The sequence below is a fragment of the Entelurus aequoreus genome, linkage group LG10 (assembly GCF_033978785.1).
Source record: "Entelurus aequoreus isolate RoL-2023_Sb linkage group LG10, RoL_Eaeq_v1.1, whole genome shotgun sequence".
NCBI classification, from domain to species: domain Eukaryota; kingdom Metazoa; phylum Chordata; class Actinopteri; order Syngnathiformes; family Syngnathidae; genus Entelurus; species Entelurus aequoreus.
This window is the reverse complement of record NC_084740.1, coordinates 52,807,376-52,829,875: the sequence shown is the minus strand read 5'-3', so window position 1 is coordinate 52,829,875 and position 22,500 is coordinate 52,807,376. Positions and strand designations below refer to the sequence as shown.

Below are 22,500 nucleotides of genomic sequence, written 5' to 3'. Positions count from 1 at the left end.
TTTGTTGCATTTTTGTCGCGTTTCACTTGATTGTAAAATATGTCGATCGAAAGGGGCTGTGATGTTCATATTTTGTCAATATTCTGTGTTGTATCGTTCTTAGAAAAATGTAAAATTCCATTACGTTTTTTTAAGGCGGTCTGTTATAAATGTTTTTAGCATTCAATTAGACCAGGGGTGTCCAAACTTTTTCCACTGAGGGCCGCACACGGAAAAATGTAAGCATTGCGGGGCCATTTTGATATTTTTCATTTTCAAACCTTAACAAAATATATGGATTTTTTTTTTTTAACCTTTAGGGCTCCCGGGGACCATAAAGGGTCTCAGTCATTAAACGGTTAAAAACAAGTCAAATTATTATTTATTTTTTTAATTTAACGCTTACATTAAATCTCTATATCAACTTGAGGTTGATATAAAGTAAAAAAAAAAAAAGGTTTTTATGCCTTTTCTGTCAAAGACAACTTTGTTTTTTATAGTAAAACTGAAATATGCAGTATTTAGTAATTAGAGCCCTAAAAGATCAATAATGCAGGACACCATTAATTTTAATTCTTTAATATTTTTGAGTAATCACAGTGAAAAGTTAAATAAAATCCTATCAAATATATTTGGGATCCAAAAGGTCCCCCACTCATAAAGTGATACATTTTTATTAGTTTTTTTTTAACTTTTAACACTTAAATTACGAGATCAACTTCAGATATATCTGTCCATTTTATGTTTGAACTATTATGCGCTTTTGTCAAAGAAAACTTCGATGTTTTTTTATGGCAACCACACAATATATGCAATATTTTTTCCACATAAAACATTTTAAAGTGATATTTTTTAAGTAATAATTCATTATAACATAGATTTTTAGTCTTTTTTTTTTTTTAGCAATGGCAAAAAAAAGAAAAATAAACAAAGACAAAAGAAAAAAAACACCCTGCATGGCAGCTTTGTGTCAACATTGCAACTTTTTCTTGTTAGATTTCACCTCATTCCACTTTTTTTTTTAAATGTTTTTTTTAATTTTTGCAATATTATCAATTTTGCAATTTTTGCAGAATGTGTGGCGGGCCGGTAAACTATTAGCTGCGGGCCGCAAATGGCCCACGGGCCGCACTTTGGACACCCCTGAATTAGACATTATTGTGAGGTTTTGTATTAGTGTTCCTAAAAATAGATATACCGGCCCCCAGACACATTTTTTTCTCTAAATGTGGCCCCCGAGCAGGGCCGGCCCGTGGCATAGGCCTTATAGGCAAATGCTAAGGGCGCCGTCCATCAGAGGGCGCCAAGCCAGTGCCACAAATGGAGGAAAAAAAAAATTAAAAATTGGTACTATTATTTGTAAATACAAAAAATAATCCCACGTTAATTAAAATGCAAAGTAAAGCCTATTTAGTAGAAATATTATTTGTTACAACATTACGCCCCCCCCCCTTCCCCCCGCACGGTGCGCCCCCTCCCTTCCCGTATCATGACTCGTACATCAAAAAATCAACACAAGATGTCAAAACGGCCAAAACTGTCAGGTGCCCAGAGAAGAAAAAATAGAAAAGAAGAGGAGGAGAAACGAGAAAAAGACAGAGGTAGCAGGTAGGTAACGTTAGCCTACATGAAATTATTTGTCTGTTACAGAATGTGATAGTAACCTGGCTTTTTAGCATTAAGCTAATGTTACATGATTCGGCAATTGCTAATCAATAAATAGCTAGTTCTGTTTTAACGTCGGGTTAATATTGTGGAGGGGGCTAAATTGTTATGGAAAATAATGTAACATTAGGTAATTACAGTACTCCCACCTTACATTCCTCAGGGACATTTGTATTAGATCTTTTAAGCAGGTGTTTTTTGTTTACATTGTTATTGCCTTCTGGTTAGCTAATGTTTGCCCTGCAGGTAATAGTCACTTTTCCACCCCTTTATATATTAGGTATAGTTGTAAGCCTAGTTGTTGAAGTGCACATCATTAATGTTCATTAAGCAATATCACATGAGAGGGAATGCTGTTTTTTAATTTGAGCACTGCTGTGATTCGGTTAAAGATAATCATAACGTAACATTCTCATATAATATGTTAATTTGCTTTCTCTGAGTAAAAAACAAAGGTCAAAGACAAAGCTATTCGGTTTCTTGTGAGTATATACACTTCACTGCCGATGTGGGGAGGGGGGGGCGGGGGGGGGGAACCTAAAATCTTGTCTAGGGCGCCAGATTGGTTAGGGCCAGGCCTGCCCTAGGGTTCCATGGAACCCAGGTTAAGAACCACTGCAATAGACGGAGAATCCTCCGTCCTAAGCAGTGTTGGGTTAGTTACTGAAAACCAGTAACTAGTTACTTTATTTCAAAAGTAACTCAGTTACTAACTCCTCTGCAAACGACCAATCAACAGCTGTTTTTTTATTACGTCCAACAAAATCCTGCACTTCCTTCCTCCTGCCTCATCCTCGGTCTGCTCGGGTTGACTTCTGGATGCCATTAAATGAACGAGGATGTTGCATTCGGGACATTTAATGAGGCTGCATCTCTTCCCCCTTTGGTCAAGCTGTGCGTCTGCAGCTTTGTTGCGGCGATAAAATGTTGTTGTGCCTTTCAGAATGACGTGGGCGGGCTGAGGAGTTTGACCAACAAATGGACCACCTTCCTCAAGGCCAGACTGCTGTGCTCCATACCCGGGCCTGATGGAGTGGACACGCACTTTGATGAGCTGCGTAAGTTAGTTTGAAGGGACAATGCACCGAAACGTTAAGCTCAAAGACGGATACAGTCATGGTCAAAAGTTTACATACACTTGTAAGGAACATCATGTCATGGCTGTCTTGAGTTTCCAATCATTTCTACAACTCACATGGACAAAGATAAGACCTTCTGGAGGAAAGTTCTGTGGTCAGATGAAACAAAAATTGAGCTGTTTGGCCACAATACCCAGCAATGTGTTTGAAGGAGAAAAGGTGAGGCCTTTAATCCCAGGAACACCATTTCTACCGTAAGCATGGTGGTGGTAGTATTATGCTCTGGGCTTGTTTTGCTGCCAATGGAACTGGTGCTTTAAATGGGACAATGAAAAAGCCCCCAACCACCGGGCCGCTGACCGGTACCGGGCTGCGCAAGAAATATATATATATATATTTTTTTTTTAAATTAAATCAACACAAAAAACACAATATATACATATTGTGTATGTGTATGTCAATATAGATCAATACAGTCTGCAGGGATACAGTCCGTAAGCACACATGATTGTATTTCTTTATGAAAAAAATAAAATAAAAATAATAATGGTCAAAAATTCACTTTGCCAGAAGCTACATTAATATATATATATATATATATAATTTTTTAAATCGGTAAAATACTATTATTTAAACAAATATTTTACAATTTATTAAATCAACATGATGTTCAATAAATAATTAGAAATAAATCAACTTAATAAAATAAATCTTACTTATAATGAGATGAATACATTAATAAATTGTCCCCAATATAAATAAATGTGTCACTAAATAGATAAATAACTTATTTAAGTTTTACAATTTAATCAATTTACACAAGGGTAGTATTATGCTCTGGGCCTGTTTTGCTGCCAATGGAACTGCTGCTTTAAATGGGACAATGAAAAAGGAGGATTAGCTCCAAATTCTTCAGGACAAGCTAAAATCATCAGCCCGGAGGTTGGGTCTTGGGCGCAGTTGGGTGTTCCAACAGGACAATGACCCCTAACACACCTCAAAAGTGGTAAAGGAATGGCTAAATCATGGCTAGAATGAAGGTTTTAGAATGGCCTTCCCAAAGTCCTGACTTAAACATGTGGACAATGCTGAAGAAACAAGTCCATGTCGGAAAACCAACAAATTTAGCTGAACTGCACCAATTGTGTCAAGAGGAGTGGTCAAAAATTCAAGCAGAAGCTTGTGGATGGCTACCAAAAGCGCCTTATTGCAGTGAAAATTGCCAAGGGACATGTAAGCAAATATTAACATTGCTGTATGTATACTTTTGACCCAGCACATTTGCTCACATTTTCAGTAGACCCATAATAAATTCATAAAAGAACCAAATTTCATGAATGTTTTTCCTCGAATGGCCTCGACGCAGGAGCAGGCTGTTCTGAAAACATCCCACTGAGGACACCTCAATGATGGACGCTTTTGACTTCCCTCCCTCCTCAACGACACCTGGAGTCGAACTTTTGCTGGCCTGCAGAACGACCCAAGGCCTATGAACACTTCATCAACACACCCAAGACAATGGGCATATACACACACACACACACACACACACCCTTCCCCAGCCCACGCCTTCACCACCGCTTGATTCCCCTTCGGGGTGATGGACGGCTGGCAGCGCTTCATAGCAGCAGTCGACCTCCAGGGACCCAACAGCCCCCCCACTGTAATTTCTACAGAGTTGTAGAAATTATTGTAAACTCCAGACAGCCATGACATGATGTTCTTTACAAGTGTATGTACACTTTTGACCACGACTGTGTGTTCTGCACCAGATTAGAGCTAAATAGCTCATTTCCATCTACAGTCTCTCTAATTATGATGATATCCAGAACAGTACTTTTCCATAGTAGTTTCGTAATGGTAAATAAAAAGCTCCTGATGATGTTTTTAACATAAATTTTCTATTTCCTATACTGTGTCTTTCCCGTAGAGGACATTTTTATGCTGCCCACCAGGGACCCGAAGAACCCCACAGTGTACGCAGTCTTCACCACCTCCAGGTATACATGTTTGTTTTTTTTTCCCCACCTGCAATCTCCTTTATTTTGGTTATTTTTAACCTGCGCTCCTGTTTCTCAGCTCCATTTTCAGAGGCTCAGCTGTGTGCGTGTACAGCATGTCGGACATTAGAGCTGTGTTTAACGGGCCCTACGCTCACAAGGAGGGGCCAGACCACCGATGGGTAGAATATGAGGGACATATACCGTACCCCCGTCCCGGAACGGTAAGTAGGACATCCCAATTTAAACAAAAAAACAAGAGTATCTTTAGTTACATAAAAAAGGGCTGCAGGTCATGTAGAGTGCATGTAACACTATGTTTATATTATTTAATTTACATCAAACAGTACTTTTGAATGTGCTGCTCTGACAAGACAATAGCGCGTTAAAAAAAAACTAATACAACTTAATACAGTTAATGAAATATAATTAAATTGAAATGCATTGAGATCAAAAAATTCATAAATTGTGCCCGATATAAATAAATGTGTCACTAAATAGATAATTAATCCAAAATCGGTCAAACACTTAAGTTTTACAATTTAACCAACTAAAATAAATCCTTTCATTGAAAATGAATGTACTTAATAAAATATTAACAGAATAAAGTCCAATTTAAAATGTGATATATTCATGAATTAACTGTCTCCAATATGAATATATTGGTGACTAAATAGATACATTAACAAAAAATAAATAATGATAAATTGGTAGAACATTTAAGCAAATATTTCACAATTTATTTAATCAACATAATGTTCAATAAAGCATTTAAAATAAATTAACTTAATAAAATAAATCTTACTTAAAATGAGATAGACGCATTAATTGTCCCCAATATAAATAAATGTGTCACTATATAGATAAATAATAAAAAAATCGGTCAAACAATTTAATCAATGTTCAATAAATCCTTTCATTGAAAATTAATGTAATTATAAAATCTTAAAATGTTATATATTCATGAATTAACTGTCCCTAATATGAATGAATTGGTATATATATATATATATATATATATATATATATATATATATATATATATATATATATATATATATTTTTTTTTTAGTCGGTAAAATACTATTTAAACAAATATTTTACAATTTATTTAATCAACATAATGTTCGATAAATAATTTAAAATAAATAAAATCAATAAAATCAATCTTACTTATGAAATAAATACATTAAGAAAAAAAAAACATCCGTTAAACCCTATTAGTTAAATATATATATTTTACAATCAACACAATGTTCAATAAATAATTTAAAGTAAATTGACGTAATAAAATCTTATCAATAAAGTCTTTAATGTTTTTCATTCAATCAACATATGTCTTTTATTTAGCCCAGAAAAACAAAAACCTTCATAAAATACAAACATCATAGCAACACATGACATAATTACAATAAAATAGTCACCATGGTCTTACTATGGCACAACATGTGTCATCCATCACATGGCCACCAGAGGGAGCCAAAGACAAACATTGGATCTGCCATTCAATTCTCAGCAAAGTTCCCTTGGTGAGTTCCAACTGATCTAAGTTAGTCTCTGGTCTTGTAGTGCCCCAGCAAGACCTACGACCCCAGGATCAAGACCACCAAGGACTTCCCGGATGAGGTCGTCAGCTTCATTCGCATCCACCCGCTGATGCACCGCGCAGTCCACCCTCTGAGTGGACGACCCGTGTTCACGCGTGTCCGCGTGGACTACAGCCTCACGCAGATTGTGGTGGACCGGGTCTTGGCGGAGGACGGCCAGTACGAGGTCCTCTTCCTGGGCACAGGTAGGTGACTGCTAACCCCGAGGAGCCACCAGGGGGCAGTACAACATAGTCCTTAACCGTGTGAAGACATGTAAGGGGTTCAGGCTTCAGTAGGTCCAGGTTTATGGACTTAAGGCAGGGGTCGGCAACACAAAACGTTGAAAGAGCCATATTGGACCAAAAATACAACAAACTAATAAGTCTGCAGCTGCAAAAAATTCTAAGTCTTATATACTCTAAGTGTTATAATGAAGACAACACATGATGTGTCTATATTAGCTATAATAGCCTACTATCAAAATTACTTTAAAAGTCTTATATTAGTGTTATGATGAAGACAACACATGATTAAAGTGTCTATATTAACTATAATAGCCTACTATCAAAATGACTAAAAGTCTTATATGTGTTATAATGAAGACAACACATGATTAAAGTGTCTATATTAACTATAATAGCCTACTATCAAAATGACTTTAAAAGTCTTATATAAGTGTTATAATGAAGGCAACACATGATGTAAGTGTCTATATTAGCTATAATAGCCTACTATCAAAATTACTTTAAAAGTCTTATATTAGTGTTATGATGAAGACAACACATGATGTAAGTGTCTATATTAGCTATAATAGCCTACTATCAAAATGACTAAAAGTCTTATATAAGTGTTATAATGAAGACAACACATGATGAAAGTGTCTATATTAACTATAATAGCCTACTATCAAAATGACTTTAAAAGTCTTATATAAGTGTTATAATGAAGGCAACACATAACGTAAGTGTCTATATTAGCCTACTATCAAAATTACTTTAAAAGCCTTATATAAGTGTTATAATGAAGGCAACACATGATGTAAGTGTCTATATTGGCTATAATAGCCTACTATTAAAATTACTTTAAAAGTGTTATATAAGTGTTATAATGAAGACAACAAATGACGTAAGTGTCTATATTAGCCTACTATAAAAATGACGTTAAAAGTCTTATATAAGTGTTATAATGAAGGCAACACATGATGAAAGTGTCTATATTAGCTATATTAGCCTACTATCAAAATGACTGTGTCGCAGGCTGAAGCAAATCTTAGTTGACAGAAATGTTGAAATGTAATATTTATTCTACACATTTTTACAACATTAGAAAGCATTAGTAAATCAGAGGCCAATCAGAAGGTGAGATAACTCCCGGAAATTACTGACTTTTAAAGGTCAAAGGTGTGTCCAACTTGTGTCCAAGGTAAAGGAAATTGTAATAGATTTATTACAATCTTTGGCAAGCTAGGCAACGTTTGCTGTGGTCCGGAGCAACATGGCACACAAACAACTATCTGAAATGCAGCCAATATTACACACAGATAATGTGTCATTAGACATGCAAATATACATTATATACAAAGAGGATACGAGTAAAGGATATTAAATGAACTCAAATATAGCTACAAATGAAGCAATATGTACATACAGCTAGCATAAATAGCATGTTAGCATTGATTAGCTTGCAGTCATGCAAGTGACCAAATATGCCTGATTAGCACTCCAACAAGTCAACAACATCAACAAAGCGCACTTTTGTGCATTCACGCACAGTATAAAACTTTTGGTGGACAAAATGAGACAAAGAAGGAGTGGAAGATTTGACATGTATACAAACTGTTGCTTCCCAGCCTATAGTGAGTTCAAGAACCCCTGAATATAGTCGGACAAAACGATGTTGACCAAACAGTGTCATCAGTGAAGCGTACACACAAACATGTTCAACTGTGGTAGATCTAACAATTGGGAAGGTTTGTGTCATGTTTGTCCTCAAACTAAAAACATACTAAAACAAAAAAAATATTTTTTCATTTTAAATCATTTTTAAAAAAATGCTCCAAGGAGCCACTAGGGCGGCGCTAAAGAGTCACGGGGTTGCTGACCCCTAACTTGAGGCTACACACTTTTGACGTTTCGGGTGTTGTTGGAGTATAAGAGGTTGTATGTTGTCTTAGACGCTGGCACGGTTCTGAAGGTGGTGAGCATCACCCGAGACAAGCGGCTGACGGAGGAAGTGGTGCTAGAAGAGCTTCAAGTGTTCCAGGTTCGATACCACACAAAACAAATACACGACGAGTCGGCGTTGCTTTACTTTGATATTTTTTTCTGCACTTATTTTTTTTCCAGGTTCCCACGCCCATTCTGAATATGGAGATATCTTCTAAGCAGGTTGGACCACATTCAGCATCTTCACTGCAGTTCCTTCATACGTAGGAGATCACAGCTCAAACCAAAAACATTTTACACAGACAACATTTTTAGGGTCTTACATCCACATTTTAAACGTCGGTTCATATTTTCCATTGCGAGTCCACTGACCAGAAGAAGCAGCCACAGAGGCTGAGCAGAATACTTTCTGTAGCCATACTCAAGTCACTAATCATCCATTGAAGCAAATAAACTACATAGGGTTGTACAATATACCGGTACTAGGAAAGTACCGCGATACTAATGAATCATATTCGGTACTATACCGCCTCTAAAAAGTACCTTTTTTTAACGAGCATGACGGCACATCGTCACGTCGTGACATTGCTGGTTTTACGAGCAGAGGAGCATGTTTGGCAGCGCACACACACAGAGTACTTACAAGCAGACAGTGTGTAGACAGAAAAGGGAGAACGGACGCACTTTGGTGTAAAAAGTAAAGATAAAGATGAAGTTATAACACTGAAACACCCTCAGGAAGAGGTGCTTTAAAACATGGCTAGCGAGCTAGCGGCTAACATCCATCCACAGTCGGCAGTGTTTTAGCTACTTCTGAATCACAAATCCTCGCCTTTATGGTGACGAATAAAGTATGTTTCTCACAAGTACATTATCACTGCAGGACGATTAATAGCTAAACATGCTTCACTACACACCGTAGGAGGATACAATAGCTCACCGGCGTCACAATGTAAACAAATGCCATGGGTGGATCTACACCTGACATCCACTGTAATGATACCAAGTACCGGAGTGTATGTAGTCGATACTACTATGATTACATTTATATTTTTTAGCATCACAGTCTTTTTTAGTTTTTAAAAAAATGTTTATAAACTCAGTGAATACGTCTAAATCACTAATTCTTGTGTCCATGGCGACAAATAAAGTACGTTTATTGTGTGTAGCATTATCACTGCAGGACGATTAATAGCTAAACATGCTTCACTACACACCGTGGGAGGATACAATAGCTCACCGCCGTCACAATGCAAACAAACGCCATGGGTGGATCTACACCTGACATCCACTGTAATGATACCAAGTACAAGAGCGTATCTAGTCGATACTACTATGATTACATTTATATTTTTTAGCATCACAGAGTCTTTTTTTTTTTTTTTTTTTAATGTTTATTATGTTTATAAACTCATTAAATATGTCTCTGGACACATGAGGACTCTGAAAATGACCAATGTACGATCCTGTAACTACTTGGTATCAGATCGATACCTAAATGTGTGGTATCATCCAAAACTAAAGTATCAAAGAAGAGAAGAATACGTGATTATTACATTTTAACAGAAGTGTAGATAGAACATGTTAAAACAGATAAAAACAGACATTAACAGTAAATGAACAAGTAGATTAATCAATTTTTACAGTTTGTCCCTCATAATTTTGACTAAATAGGTGTATAAATGACAATATGTTACTGCATACGTCAGCAGACTAATTAGGAGTCTTTGTTTGTTTACTTCAGACCTGGGCATTCTGCGGCCCGCGGGCCGCATACGGCCCTTTGTGCGTCCCTGTCCGGCCCGCGTGAGGCCAATTATAAATTACAAAATAAATTAAAAAAAGTATCTATGTCGAGTGTGCAATACAACGGTGCTGCTTTTGTTTTGAAAATCGTTATTTGTATTACTTCCGTGTGGACGTATGCGTGATTGTGAGTGAATGTGAACTGCAATTACAAAATAAAGTTGAAAAAACATCTATGTCCTGCGCGCAATACAACTGTGCTGCTTTTATTTTGAAAAGTATTATTTATGGGCGTGTGTCCGTGTGTAACCTGCGAGTGAAGGTGCACATGCAGCGACAAGTGATGCACGGTTTACACCCGAGACGCTAAAAAGAGAAAAGTTGATGAGGAATGCCGTGTTTCCAACAACACATGAACTGCAAAGCAACGTCCCCTCACCTAAGGTGCGGGCCTGCGCAATTGCGCACTGCTCACGCGTCTGCTGCGCGCAGCAAGTATATATGCCGCGCACCAAATCAAATCCCATCTGAATTCTAAACAAAATAAACATTTATTCTATGGAATTTTGCAATGCAACTTTGAGTGACAGTGACAACAAGCGCCCCTAACGGTGTTCGTCAACACCGTTCAATTGAACACCGTTCAATTATTGAAGCACCTCTATCGAGATGCTTCGAGGACAGGAATTATATCGATCACTTTATTGAACAAAACTGTTTATATTCGGACATAACCACACCAAAAACATGAGTAAAACAATTCTATCTCGAAAAACTAGTCATTTTCTGCCGTACAAACCAGGCCAAAACCAACTTGTCATCTGTCACCAACACGCATAGCACTAAACCACTGGTGCGTTTAAGGCCACACAAAAAGTCGGACAACTCAAACACCACACAAAGTTACACTATGACTCCTCAGTCATACGTGTGCTTATTTTACTGTCATTTATTATTAATGTTAATTTATATATATTAGTCATGGAATGCTGTTACACACACTATGTTGAAGTATTACTATTATTATTATTTATCTTACGGTATATATCAAAAATAATATTGAGCAAAATTTAATTGAAATATTGTCGATGTGGCCCTCCAGCAGTGCTCGGGTAGCTCATGCGGCCCCCGGTAAAAATTAATTGCCCACCCCTGGTTTACTTACTACTAAAAGACAAGTTGTCTAGTATGTTCACTATTTTATTTAAGGATTTAACTGCAATAATAAACATATGTTTTGTTCAAATAATGCATTTTTTTTGTGGTCCCCTTTTTTAGAGAAGTATCGAAATACATTTTGGTACCGGTACCAAAATATTGGTATTGAGACCAACCAATAAGTGATTACTACATTTTAACAGAAGTGTAGATAGAACATGTTAAAACAGAAAGTAAGCAGATATTAACAGTAAATAAACAAGTAGATTAATACATTTTTGCAGTTTGTCCCTCATAATGTTGACTAAATAGAATGATAAATGACAATATGTCTTTGTTTGTTTACTTACTACTAAAAGACAAGTTGTCGAGTATGTTCACTATTTTATTTAAGGACTAAATTACAATAATAAACACGTTTCATTTACCTTAAGATTTTTTTGTTAAAATAAAGCCAATAACGACATTTTTTGTGGCCCCCTTTATTTAGAAAAGTATCGAAATACATTTTGGTACCAGTACCTAGTTGTGTACTCTCCATTTAAACACAGTCCAACATGTTCGTGGCTCCTCTGTCTTCTATGTCAAAGCAAGAAACCTGTTGATTTTGCACATGTTTGAGGTAGCTGGGGGGTCAAAAGTCATTTAGCTTCTCGTTTCTTTTTCCGCATACCAAAAAGTTACAACTGTGGGTTTTTTTTTTTTTTTTAAAGAACAAAACAAAACAAACAAAAACAAGCTGATTTATTTGTTGTTGTTTTTTTAAAGCCCCGTTAACTTTTTTTTAATCCTTTTTGACTTTACTCTCTCTCACCCTCGCCTTGCTTTCCCCCCCATTACCTAAAAGGTCACGGGGGTCAGCAGACACTTCAGCCTGAATCAAAGCATCCATTAATCTCTTGTAACATTTGACCTGTGTGTGTTAGTGCAGGCATGCTTCCACTATCTTGTGTCCTAAGGGGGGTGCAAGTTCCGTTTAGGACCCTCCTTACCTCAAGTCTCATTATCAAATGTACCAAGTCCTTTGGCTCACGTGCATATTTGTCTTATTCCGTGACTGAATGTGCCAGCAAACTACATCAATGTGTTTCTGCGTTGTGTGTTGCCGTAGCAACAGCTGTACGTGGGATCCAGCCAGGGCCTGGCCCAGGTTTCGCTCAGCAGGTGTGGCCTCTACGGTCAAGCCTGCGCCGAGTGCTGCCTCGCCCGAGACCCCTACTGTGCCTGGGATGGACACACCTGTTCCAGATACATACCTGCGTCCAAAAGGTATGTCATTACTAGAATTCTATACCGGTACTAGTATGGTATTGCGGTACTAATGAATCAAAAACGGCACTATACTCTGTTTGAAAAGTACCGGTTCCCCTTATTTTTAGTTTTTTTGTTGTCATGTCGTGACATTGCTGGTTTTACTAGCAGAGGAGCATGTTCGGCAGCGCGCACACACTGAGTACTTACAAGCAGACACAGTGTAGACAGAAAAGGGAGAATGGACGCATTTTGGCCTAAAAAGTAAAGATAAAGGTGAAGTTATAACACTGAAACGCCCTCAGGAAGAGGCGCTTTAAGACATGGCTAGCTAGCTAGCGGCTAACATCCATCCACAGTGTTTTAGCTACTTCTAAATCACTAATTCCTGTGTCCATGGCGACAAATAAAGTATGTTTCTTGTAAGTTTCATTATCACTGCAGGACGAGAAATAGCTAAACATGCTTCACTACACACCGTAGCTCACCGCCGTCACAATGTAAACAAATGCCATGGGTGGATCTACACCTGACATCCACTGTAATGACACCAAGTACAGGAGTGTATCTAGTCCATACTACTATGATTACATCTATATTTTTTATCGTCACAAAATCATTTTTTTTAATTCATATTATGTTTATAAACTCAGTAAATACGTCCCTGGACACATGAGGACTTTGAATATGACCAATGTATGATCCTGTAACTACTTGGTATCGCAGAGATACCTAAATGTGTGGTATCATCCAAAACTAATGTAAAGTATCAAAGAAGAGAAGAATAAGTGATTATTACATTTTAACAGAAGTGTAGATAGAACATGTTAAAACAGAAAGTAAGCAGATATTAACAGTAAATGAACAAGTGGATTAATAATTTTACAAAATTTTACAGTTTGTCCCTCATAATGTTGACAAAATAACAGGTGTATAAATGACACAATATGTTACTGCATACGTCAGCAGACTAATTAGGAGTCTTTGTTTACTTACTACTAAAAGACAAGTTGTCTAGTATGTTCACTATTTTATTTAAGGATTAAATTGCAATAATAAACATGTGTTTAATGTACCCTAAGATTTTTTGTTCAAATAAAGCCAATAATTAAATTTTTTGCACTCTCCTTATATCAAAATAGTTTGAAAAATGGCTAATTCATTTTGAACGGGAAAAAAGTCCCGGAAAACCTGGAATTCTGGGAAATCTGGGAATTTTTGGAATTTGTCAAGGGGAAGCCCGTGATTCCCGAATAGGCTGAACAGTTTGAAGTTGGAAAGGTTTGAATCGGATGGAAAATGTGGAAGGTAGAGCGTGCCAAAATATGGAAAATAATAATAATAATAATAATAAATAGATTAATTTTAGTGTAAAAAAAAACATATGAATGCTTTGGAGCATTAACACAATAATTCACAAATTAATATGAGTTAGAATAATTGGTGTTGAAATTTTTCCAATCGGTTTAAAAATTTTGAAATAGTAACATTTTTAATTAAGAAATGCTATTAAGGAATTCCAGGAATTTCAGGAAAACCGGGAATTTTTCCAGTTCGAAAAACAACTTCATTCTTTGTCCTGATTAAATGGAATGTTTGGACGGTGGAACGGTTGAAGTGATTTGAAAAATGTGGAAGGAGCAGAAGCCAGAAAAAAAGGGTTTGGAAAAAAAGGGAATTCTGTGAATTCCAGGATTTTTTTTGAACTTGGAAAATGATGGTTTGAATTTCCAGGATGAGTGGAATATGTTGAAGGTGAAAGGTTTGAATTGATTGACAAATGTGGAAATGGTGGAAGTTTGAAAAATGCGTAGTCTGCAGATGTGTGTGGTGACAAAGCGTAGTCTACAGATGTGTGTGGTGACAAAGCGTAGTCTACAGATGTGTGGCGACAAAGCGTAGTCTACTGATGTGTGGCGACAAAGCGTAGTCTACGGATGTGTGGCGACAAAGCGTAGTCTACAGATGTGTGGTGACAAAGCATAGTCTACAGATGTGTGGCGACAAAGCGTAGTCTACAGATGTGTGGCGACAAAGCGTAGTCTACAGATAATCTAATTAGTTACTACAGTAATCTAATTAGTTACTATGGTCATCTAATTAGTTACTATGGTCATGTAATTAGTTACTATGGTCATCTAATTAGTCACTATGGTCATCTAATTAGTCACTATGGCCATCTAATTAGTCACTATGGTAATCTAATAGTGCGCTATCTACTTTAGCCACCGGATGGCAGTAGAGTGTTGAATGTGGCAATCCCCATTTAAACCACAGCGTCAGTTGCTATGTAGAGTGCCGCTTTCCATCATTTTCAGCAAACCACATTGCAAAATAATCAACCATGCCCCTCTCCTTCTCATGCGAGATCCACCCAGGAATGGGGCCGTATGAATCCCTTCCCTACCGTATGTTCCCTGCTGGAACATACGGTAGATTCAGGGTTTCCGGAGAAGTTCTATAAGACTGCTAAGAATTCAGTATTTTCTCCACAGGAGAGCCAGAAGACAAGACATCAAGCACGGAGACCCCGCCAGCCAATGTTGGGATACAGAAGACAGTATGTGGACTTGATCTCCAGTTGTAAACAAACTGTACCATACTAGCACAGGACCTACCTTCTCGTCTTCAGGTCTTGGTGTGGGTCGGGTGGAGGAGAGAGTTCTCTTCGCAGTCCAGAGCAACTCGACCTTCCTGGAGTGCGTCCCCAAATCTCAGCAGTCCCAGATCCGCTGGTTTGTCCGAAGAACTGGATCGGAACACAGGGAAGAGGTCAGCGCTTGTGAACGTCAACACACTTAACACTCTTGGACTTTTACTTGTCTGGTCTAGTCTAGTCTTTGACTGCTTTGGTTTGTTGGAGCTGAGGGCTCACATTTTGTTCTTCAATTAATAGAGAAATTACAGGGCAAACACATTTACAGAACAACAAGATTCTATCTAATGTATGATGTCTGACTGGGGGTCACACTAGAGCAGATCCTATGAGAAGTTAGAAGGACTACTTTGACTTAGGACACCACATACTGTACTCATGGTGTTAAACGTAATAACGGAGCAATGAGGAACGCACAGTTCTAGAAACCAAGTTGATTTTCCTGAGTGTTCAGGGCTTTGGGAATCGTGGTGCCGCACTTAAGAGTTAAACTGCAAGGATGGAAGAACATCTGCAGTTTATACAATAAAATAAGGGAGAGAATTATCTTTCAGAAATATCACAAAATAACCAAGCAAAATTAGATTATGGGAAAATGTGCCTCAAAAACAGTGCTATAACAATTACTTTTGAAAAGTAAGAAATTAGTTATTCGCTACTTTACCAAAAAAGTCATTGAATTACAAAACCCAAAACCAGTGAAGTTGTCACGTTGTGTAAATGGTAAATAAAGACAGAATACAATGATTTGCAAATCCTTTTCAACTTATATTCAATTGAATAGACTGCAAAGACAAGATACTTAAAGGCCTACTGAAAGCCACTACTAGCGACCACGCAGTCTGATAGTTTATATATCAATGATGAAATCTTAACATTGCAACACATGCCAATACGGCCAGGTTAACTTATAAAGTGCAATTTTAAAATTCCCGCCACACTTCCGGTTGAAAAACTCCTTTGGATATGATTTATGCGCGTGACGTCACAAAATCCACAGAAGTGGTTGGACCCCATCGCACCCGATACAAAAACCTCTTGTTTTCTTCGACAAAATTCCACAGTATTCTGGACATCTGTGTTGGTGAATCTTTTGCAATTTGTTTAATGAACAATGGAGGCTGCAAAGAAGAACGTTGTAGGTGGGATCGATCGGTGTATTAGCGGCTAAGTACAATACTTACAGCAACACAACAAGGACTACTTACGGTACTTAGCAGACGCCTAGCCGATGCTTGCCGCCAAACCCACGGATGAAGTCCTTCGTCGCGCCGTCGATCGCTGGAACGCAGGTGAGCACGGCTGTTGATGAGCAAATGAGGGCTGGCAGGCGTAGGTGGAGCGCTAATGTTTTTATCATAGTTCTGTGAGGTCCGGTTGCTAAGTTGCTAAATTAGCCTTAGCGTCATTAGCAACAGCATTGTTAAGCCTTACCAGGCTGAGAATTTTTAACCGTGTAGTTACATGTACATGGTTTAATAGTATTGTTGATCTGCTGTCTATCCTTCCAGTCAGGGGTTTATTTCTTTTGTTTCTATCTTCATTTGAGAACGATGCTATCAAGTTAGCTCAGTAGCTAAGTGTGTCACCGATGTATTGTCGTGGAGATAAAAGTCACTGTGAATGACCATTTCGCGTGCTCGACTCTCATTTTCAAGAGGATATAGTATCCGAGGTGGTTTAAAATACAAATCCGTGATCCACAATAGAAAAAGGAGAGAGTGTGGAATCCAATGAGCCAGGTTGTACCTAAGTTACGGTCAGAGCAAAAAAAGATACGTCCATCACTGCCTCTCTAGTCATTCACTGTAACGTTCCTCATCTACGAATCTTTCATCCTCGCTCAAATTAATGGGGTAATCGTCGCTTTGTCGCTCCGAATCTCTCTCGCTCCATTGTAAACATAGGAAAATTGTGAGGAATATTACCTCCTCTGACGTCACGCTACTTCCGGTACAGGCAAGGCTTTTTTTTATCAGCGAGCAAAAGTTGCGAACTTTATCGTCGATTTTCTCTACTAAATCCTTTCAGCAAAAATATGGCAATATCGCGAAATGATCAAGTATGACACATAGAATGGATCTGCTATCCCCGTTTAAATAAAAAAAATTCATTTCAGTAGGCCTTTAACGTTCGAACTGGTAAACTTTGTTATTTATTGCAACTATTAGCTCATTTGGAAGTTGATGCCAGCAACATGTTTTGTAACGGTGTTCTTTTGATTAGCCCGTTTACATGGCGTGCAAAACATATTTCCATCTTCATAAGTCAGCCATATGCTGAAAAGTAGCTCCTTCAGCCACTTGTCATTGAAGCTTCGCTTCTTGGGTTTATTGCTCACAGTGAAGAAAACAATAACACGCGGGAGTCCTAATACCGGAAATGCAGTATTTGTGATTGATAAAACTTTCAACGAATCAAAATGTAATAAAATTGTACCGGAAAGTTCATTACTTTGAAGTCTACCAATAAAAAATGCAATAAATGGGGACGGAAATTTGACCCGGTAAGGTCTATTCAGTTGTACTGGAGAGGAGGCTACACCGGATAGTCGAACCTCTGATTCAGGAGGAACAGTGTGGTTTTCGTCCTGGTCGTGGAACTGTGGACCAGTGCCATACTCTCGACAGGGTCCTTGAGGGTGCATGGGAGTTTGCCTAACCAGTCTACATGCGCTTTGTGGACTTGGAGAAGGCATTCGACCGTGTCCCTCGGGAAGTCCTGTGGGGAGTGCTCAGAGAGTATGGGGTAACGGACTGTCTGATTGTGGCGGTCCGCTCCCTGTATGATCAGTGCCAGAGCTTGGTCCGCATTGCCGGCAGTAAGTCGGACACGTTTCCAGTGAGGGTTGGACTCCGCCAAGGCTGCCCTTTGTCACCCATTATGTTCATAACTTTTATGGATAGACTTTCTAGGCGCAGTCAGGGCGTTGAGGGGATTCAGTTTGGTGGCTGCAGGATTAGGTCTCTGCTTTTTGCATATGATGTAGTCCTGATGGCTTCATTTGGCCAGGAACTTCAGCTCTCACTGGATCGGTTCGCAGCCAAGTGTGAAGCGACTGGGATGACAATCAGCCCCTCCAAGTCCGAGTCCATGGTTCTCGCCTGTTAAAGGGTGGAGTGCCATCTCCGGGTTGGGGAGGAGACCTTGCCCCATTTGGAGGAGTTCAAGTACCTGAGAGTCTTGTTCACGAGTGAGGGAAGAGTGGCTCGTGAGATCGACAGGCGGATCAGTGCGGCGTGAGATCGACAGGCGGATCAGTGCGGCGTCTTCAGTAATGCGGACGCTGTATCGATCTGTTGTGGTGAAGAAGGAGCTGAGCTGGAAGGCAAAGCTCTCAATTTACCGGTCGATCTACGTTCCCATCGTCACCTATGGTCATGAGCTTTGAGTTATGACCGAAAGGACAAGATCACGGGTACAAGCGGCCGAAATGAGTTTCCTTTGTCGGGTGGCGGGTCTCCCCCTTAGAAATAGGGTGAGAATCTCTGCCATCCGGGAAGAGCTAAAAGTAAAGCCGTTGCTCCTCCACATGGAGAGGAGCCAGATGAGGTAGTGCGGGCATTTGGTCAGGATGCCACCCGAACGCCTCACTAGGGAGGTGTTTAGGGCACGTCCGACCGGTAGGAGCTCACGGGGAAGACCCAAGACATGTTGGGAAGACTATGTCTCCCGGCTGGCCAGGGAACGCTTCGGGATCCCCCAGCAGGAGCTGGACGAAGTGGCTGGAGAGAGGGGAATCTGGGCTTCCCTGCTTAGGCTGCTGCCCCTGCGACCCGACCTCGGATAAGCGGAAGAATATAGATGAATGGATGGAAATTTAACCTGGCAATTAATAACAAAACATCGGCAGAAAGCGATAATAAATTCTATTGTCGTTATTTTAGATATTACGGCATTATTGCTTTGAAAGACCAGACCCCGTGGAACAGGTGGCCAATGACGAGGTCATTTGTGACCGAGGTCTGGAAACAAACTCAGTAAAGATGACACTTGTTCACCGCATGAGACCTCCTTGATCTCAACATTGTAAATGTGTGTCTTAGCACTCTGCACGACACTTATTTACACCCACTTTCAGGGCTGAAAGTAACCACACAGACAGGTGCAAGAGTCACTAAAGAAAAAGTCCTAAGCACGTCTTCCTCTATGGTATGGTGCGTAAGCCCAAGTGTGCGCATGTTTCTTTATTATCCCACGACAGCGGAAACCATAACAGAGCGATCCCCGCGGACAGCCATGTGTTTGCTGGTATTGGACACAATGGGGTGTTTTCTGTGTTGGAGCGTGGGATGATATGTGACCTATTGTGCCGTATAGACTAAGTGACGAAAGACCAGATGCGGGGTTCTTCCAACAGAACTAACACGTGATGGACGGAGCAACAACTCAGGGGAACTTCAGTCATAGTTTAGGTACTTCCATTTAATACCCTATTTTTCCGACTATAAGGCGCACTTAGAGTCCTTTAATTTCCTCAAAACTCGACAGTGAGCCTTATAATGTACGGAATAATTTTGGTTGTGCTTACCAACCTCGGAGCTATTTTATTCGGTGCATGGTGAAATGATAAGTGTGACCAGTAGATGGCAGCCACACATACGAGATACATGCGGACTGGAACATGACTCAAGTAAACAACACCAAAATTGTATATGTTCCGTTGAAATCATTACACACAGCAGTCAAAAATCTATTTTAGTTTTAGTACGACTTTGGTAAGCTATGAAGCCACACCGCTTGATGGATTGTACTTCAACATAGGAGTATGTGGAAGTTGCGTCCTCGCAGTCCCACCGTCAGACATGGCACAGGAGCCAAGCGTGCAGGTTTTAACGAGGTTTTAATAAACATAGGTTTTCAACAAAAGTTCTCTCCTGAAGGACGCAAATTTTCAGCCACGTCCGTATCCTCTCCCCCCTCCTGCTCCCGGCCGCTTACTGTTAAAGACAACAGATGATTAGATTAACACGTACCACCTGTGAAATCTAATCACCCGCCAGCACTGCCACGCCCCCCGTCTGATGGTGCTCTGTCCTCAGCACCATGGACAGAGGCGGTGACCTTTGCTCCTGCAGGCAGCACTGGCCACATCTCCCTCCACGGAGTATTATTATGGTGTGTGTATAAGGTAAGACATATCTGGCGTTTTGTTTCGCAATATTGTGCAAAAGCAACTTTTCTTACGTTCTGGTACCTGCTGATCTGTATTTGGGATCTGCATGAATCCTGAAAAATTGCGCGCGTCCGCCTTTGTGGTCGATAATCTTTTTTCTCTATCTTCTACATTCATCCTCCGCTGTTGCCATTTCTAATATAAAAATAGTTTAAAGTTCTTATATCTGTCAGTAAACTCGCCAAGAAAGCGCTAAAACATACCGGTGTAGTGAGTTTACATAATTCACCCAAGGAACTTTAGTTATTAGAGAGTTCCGGTCGGACGGTTTTTCCACGGGACACATTTCGGGCGTTGTTGCACTAGTGAGCCACGGATGAGGAGATGCTGCTCCGTTATTGATTGAAGTAAAGTCGGAATGTCATTAAAACAGTTAGCGCCACCTTTTGACACTTCTTCCACTCCTGTCCTTGCACGCTACACCGCTAAAACAAAGATGACGGGGAGAAAATGTCGAAGTGGAGGCACGTAAATAAGACTGCCCACGAAACTGTCAGAAAGTGACTTGAAGATGTGTAAAACATCATCTATGCAACATTTTGACCAAAGAACCACCATTACATGTTATGTAGACCACAAGGAAGTCTTTTACATTTAGAACAAATAATAATATGACCCCTTTAATGCGCTTTATAATTTTGTATGAATATAGACCTGAATAGACCCGCTCATCGGCAGTGCGCCTTATAATCCGGAAAATATGGTACCCTCTATAAATGACAGAATGTCAATTATAGTCTGAGAGGTGACAGCCATACTTAATTGCATGAGAGGGGGAAAACTACAGTGTTGTACACTGCAAAAAGTCAGTGTTCAAAAGCAAGAAAAAAAAAATACAAAAATGAGGGGTATTTTATTTGAACTAAGCAAAATTATCTGCCAATAGAACAAGAAAATGTGGCTTGTCAAGACTTTCCAAAACAAGTAAAATTAGCTAACCTCAATGAACACAAAAATACCTTTAAATAAGTATATTCTCACTAATAAGTGCACAATCATGTGTGCTTACGGACTGTATCCCTGCAGACTGTATTGCTCTATATTGATATATGTATATATTGTGTTTATGTTGATTTAATAAAAAAATAAACTTTTTTTTCTTTTTTCTTTTTAAATTTCTTGTGCGGCCCGGTACCAATCAGTCCGTGGCCCGGTGGTTGGGGACCGCTTTTTCGCAAAAAAAACCCCCAAAAAACCCTCTGTAACTTTGACAAAATACATGTCTACTGTAGAGGACACTAGTTGTCCGGATATTGAGCAAAAAAAGTCTCTTTTTTTCTACCAAGAAAAGTGCACTTGTTATTAGTGAGAATATACTTATTTTAAAAAGGTATTTTGGGGGTTCATTGAGGTTAGCTCATTTTACTTGTTTTGGAAAGTCTTGACAAGCCAGATTTTCTTGTTTTATTGGCAGATAATTTTGCTTAGTTCAAATAAAATACCCCTCATTTTTGTATTTTTCTTCTTGTTTTTGAACACTGACTTTTTGCATTGTATCATTATGTCAAGATAATGGCACTAGCATTCACTTCATTTAAAAATATTTAACATATTGAGGGAAAAAAAGTATCTTTTGTTTTTTCTACCAAGAAAAGTGCACTTATTAGTGACAATATACTTATTTTAAGGTATTTTTGGGTTCATTGAGGTTAGCTAATTTTACTTGTTTTGGAAAGTCTCGACAAGCCGAATTTTGTTCTATTGGCAGATAATTTTGCTTAGTTCAAATAAAATACCCCTCATTTTTGTATTTTTTTTTTCTTGTTTTTGAACACTGATTTTTTTGCAGTGTAGTCTTTTGTTCAACTTATTTAGTTATACTCGTGGTGTTCAAGGTTCAATTTTAGGTCCACTCTATTTCATTACGTGGGCTATTCAACTGGTGGCCTGCAGGTTCAGTTAAAACAAAAAAAAAACATGTAAGAGACTCACATTTTTGCAGCAGATACTTAAAAACATGAGAGTGCTGTCATATATATCAGTGGTCCCCAACCTTTTTGTAACTGCGGACCGGTCAAAGCTTGAAAATTTGTCCA

The 22,500-nt window shown here is 38.9% G+C and overlaps 1 protein-coding gene across 1 annotated transcript in view; it reads left to right on the top strand.

The window, feature by feature from the left end:
- LOC133659164 (semaphorin-3D-like) overlaps window positions 1–22,500 on the top strand; it is a 63,031-nt gene that overhangs the window by 25,359 nt on the left and 15,172 nt on the right. Inside the window, exons 7-15 of the mRNA XM_062061897.1 lie at window positions 2,588–2,702; window positions 4,654–4,723; window positions 4,803–4,947; window positions 6,293–6,515; window positions 8,486–8,574; window positions 8,658–8,699; window positions 12,493–12,650; window positions 15,128–15,192; window positions 15,265–15,404. Of these exons, the coding sequence (XP_061917881.1) occupies window positions 2,588–2,702; window positions 4,654–4,723; window positions 4,803–4,947; window positions 6,293–6,515; window positions 8,486–8,574; window positions 8,658–8,699; window positions 12,493–12,650; window positions 15,128–15,192; window positions 15,265–15,404 (1,047 nt within the window). The remainder of the gene's footprint in view (window positions 1–2,587; window positions 2,703–4,653; window positions 4,724–4,802; window positions 4,948–6,292; window positions 6,516–8,485; window positions 8,575–8,657; window positions 8,700–12,492; window positions 12,651–15,127; window positions 15,193–15,264; window positions 15,405–22,500) is intronic.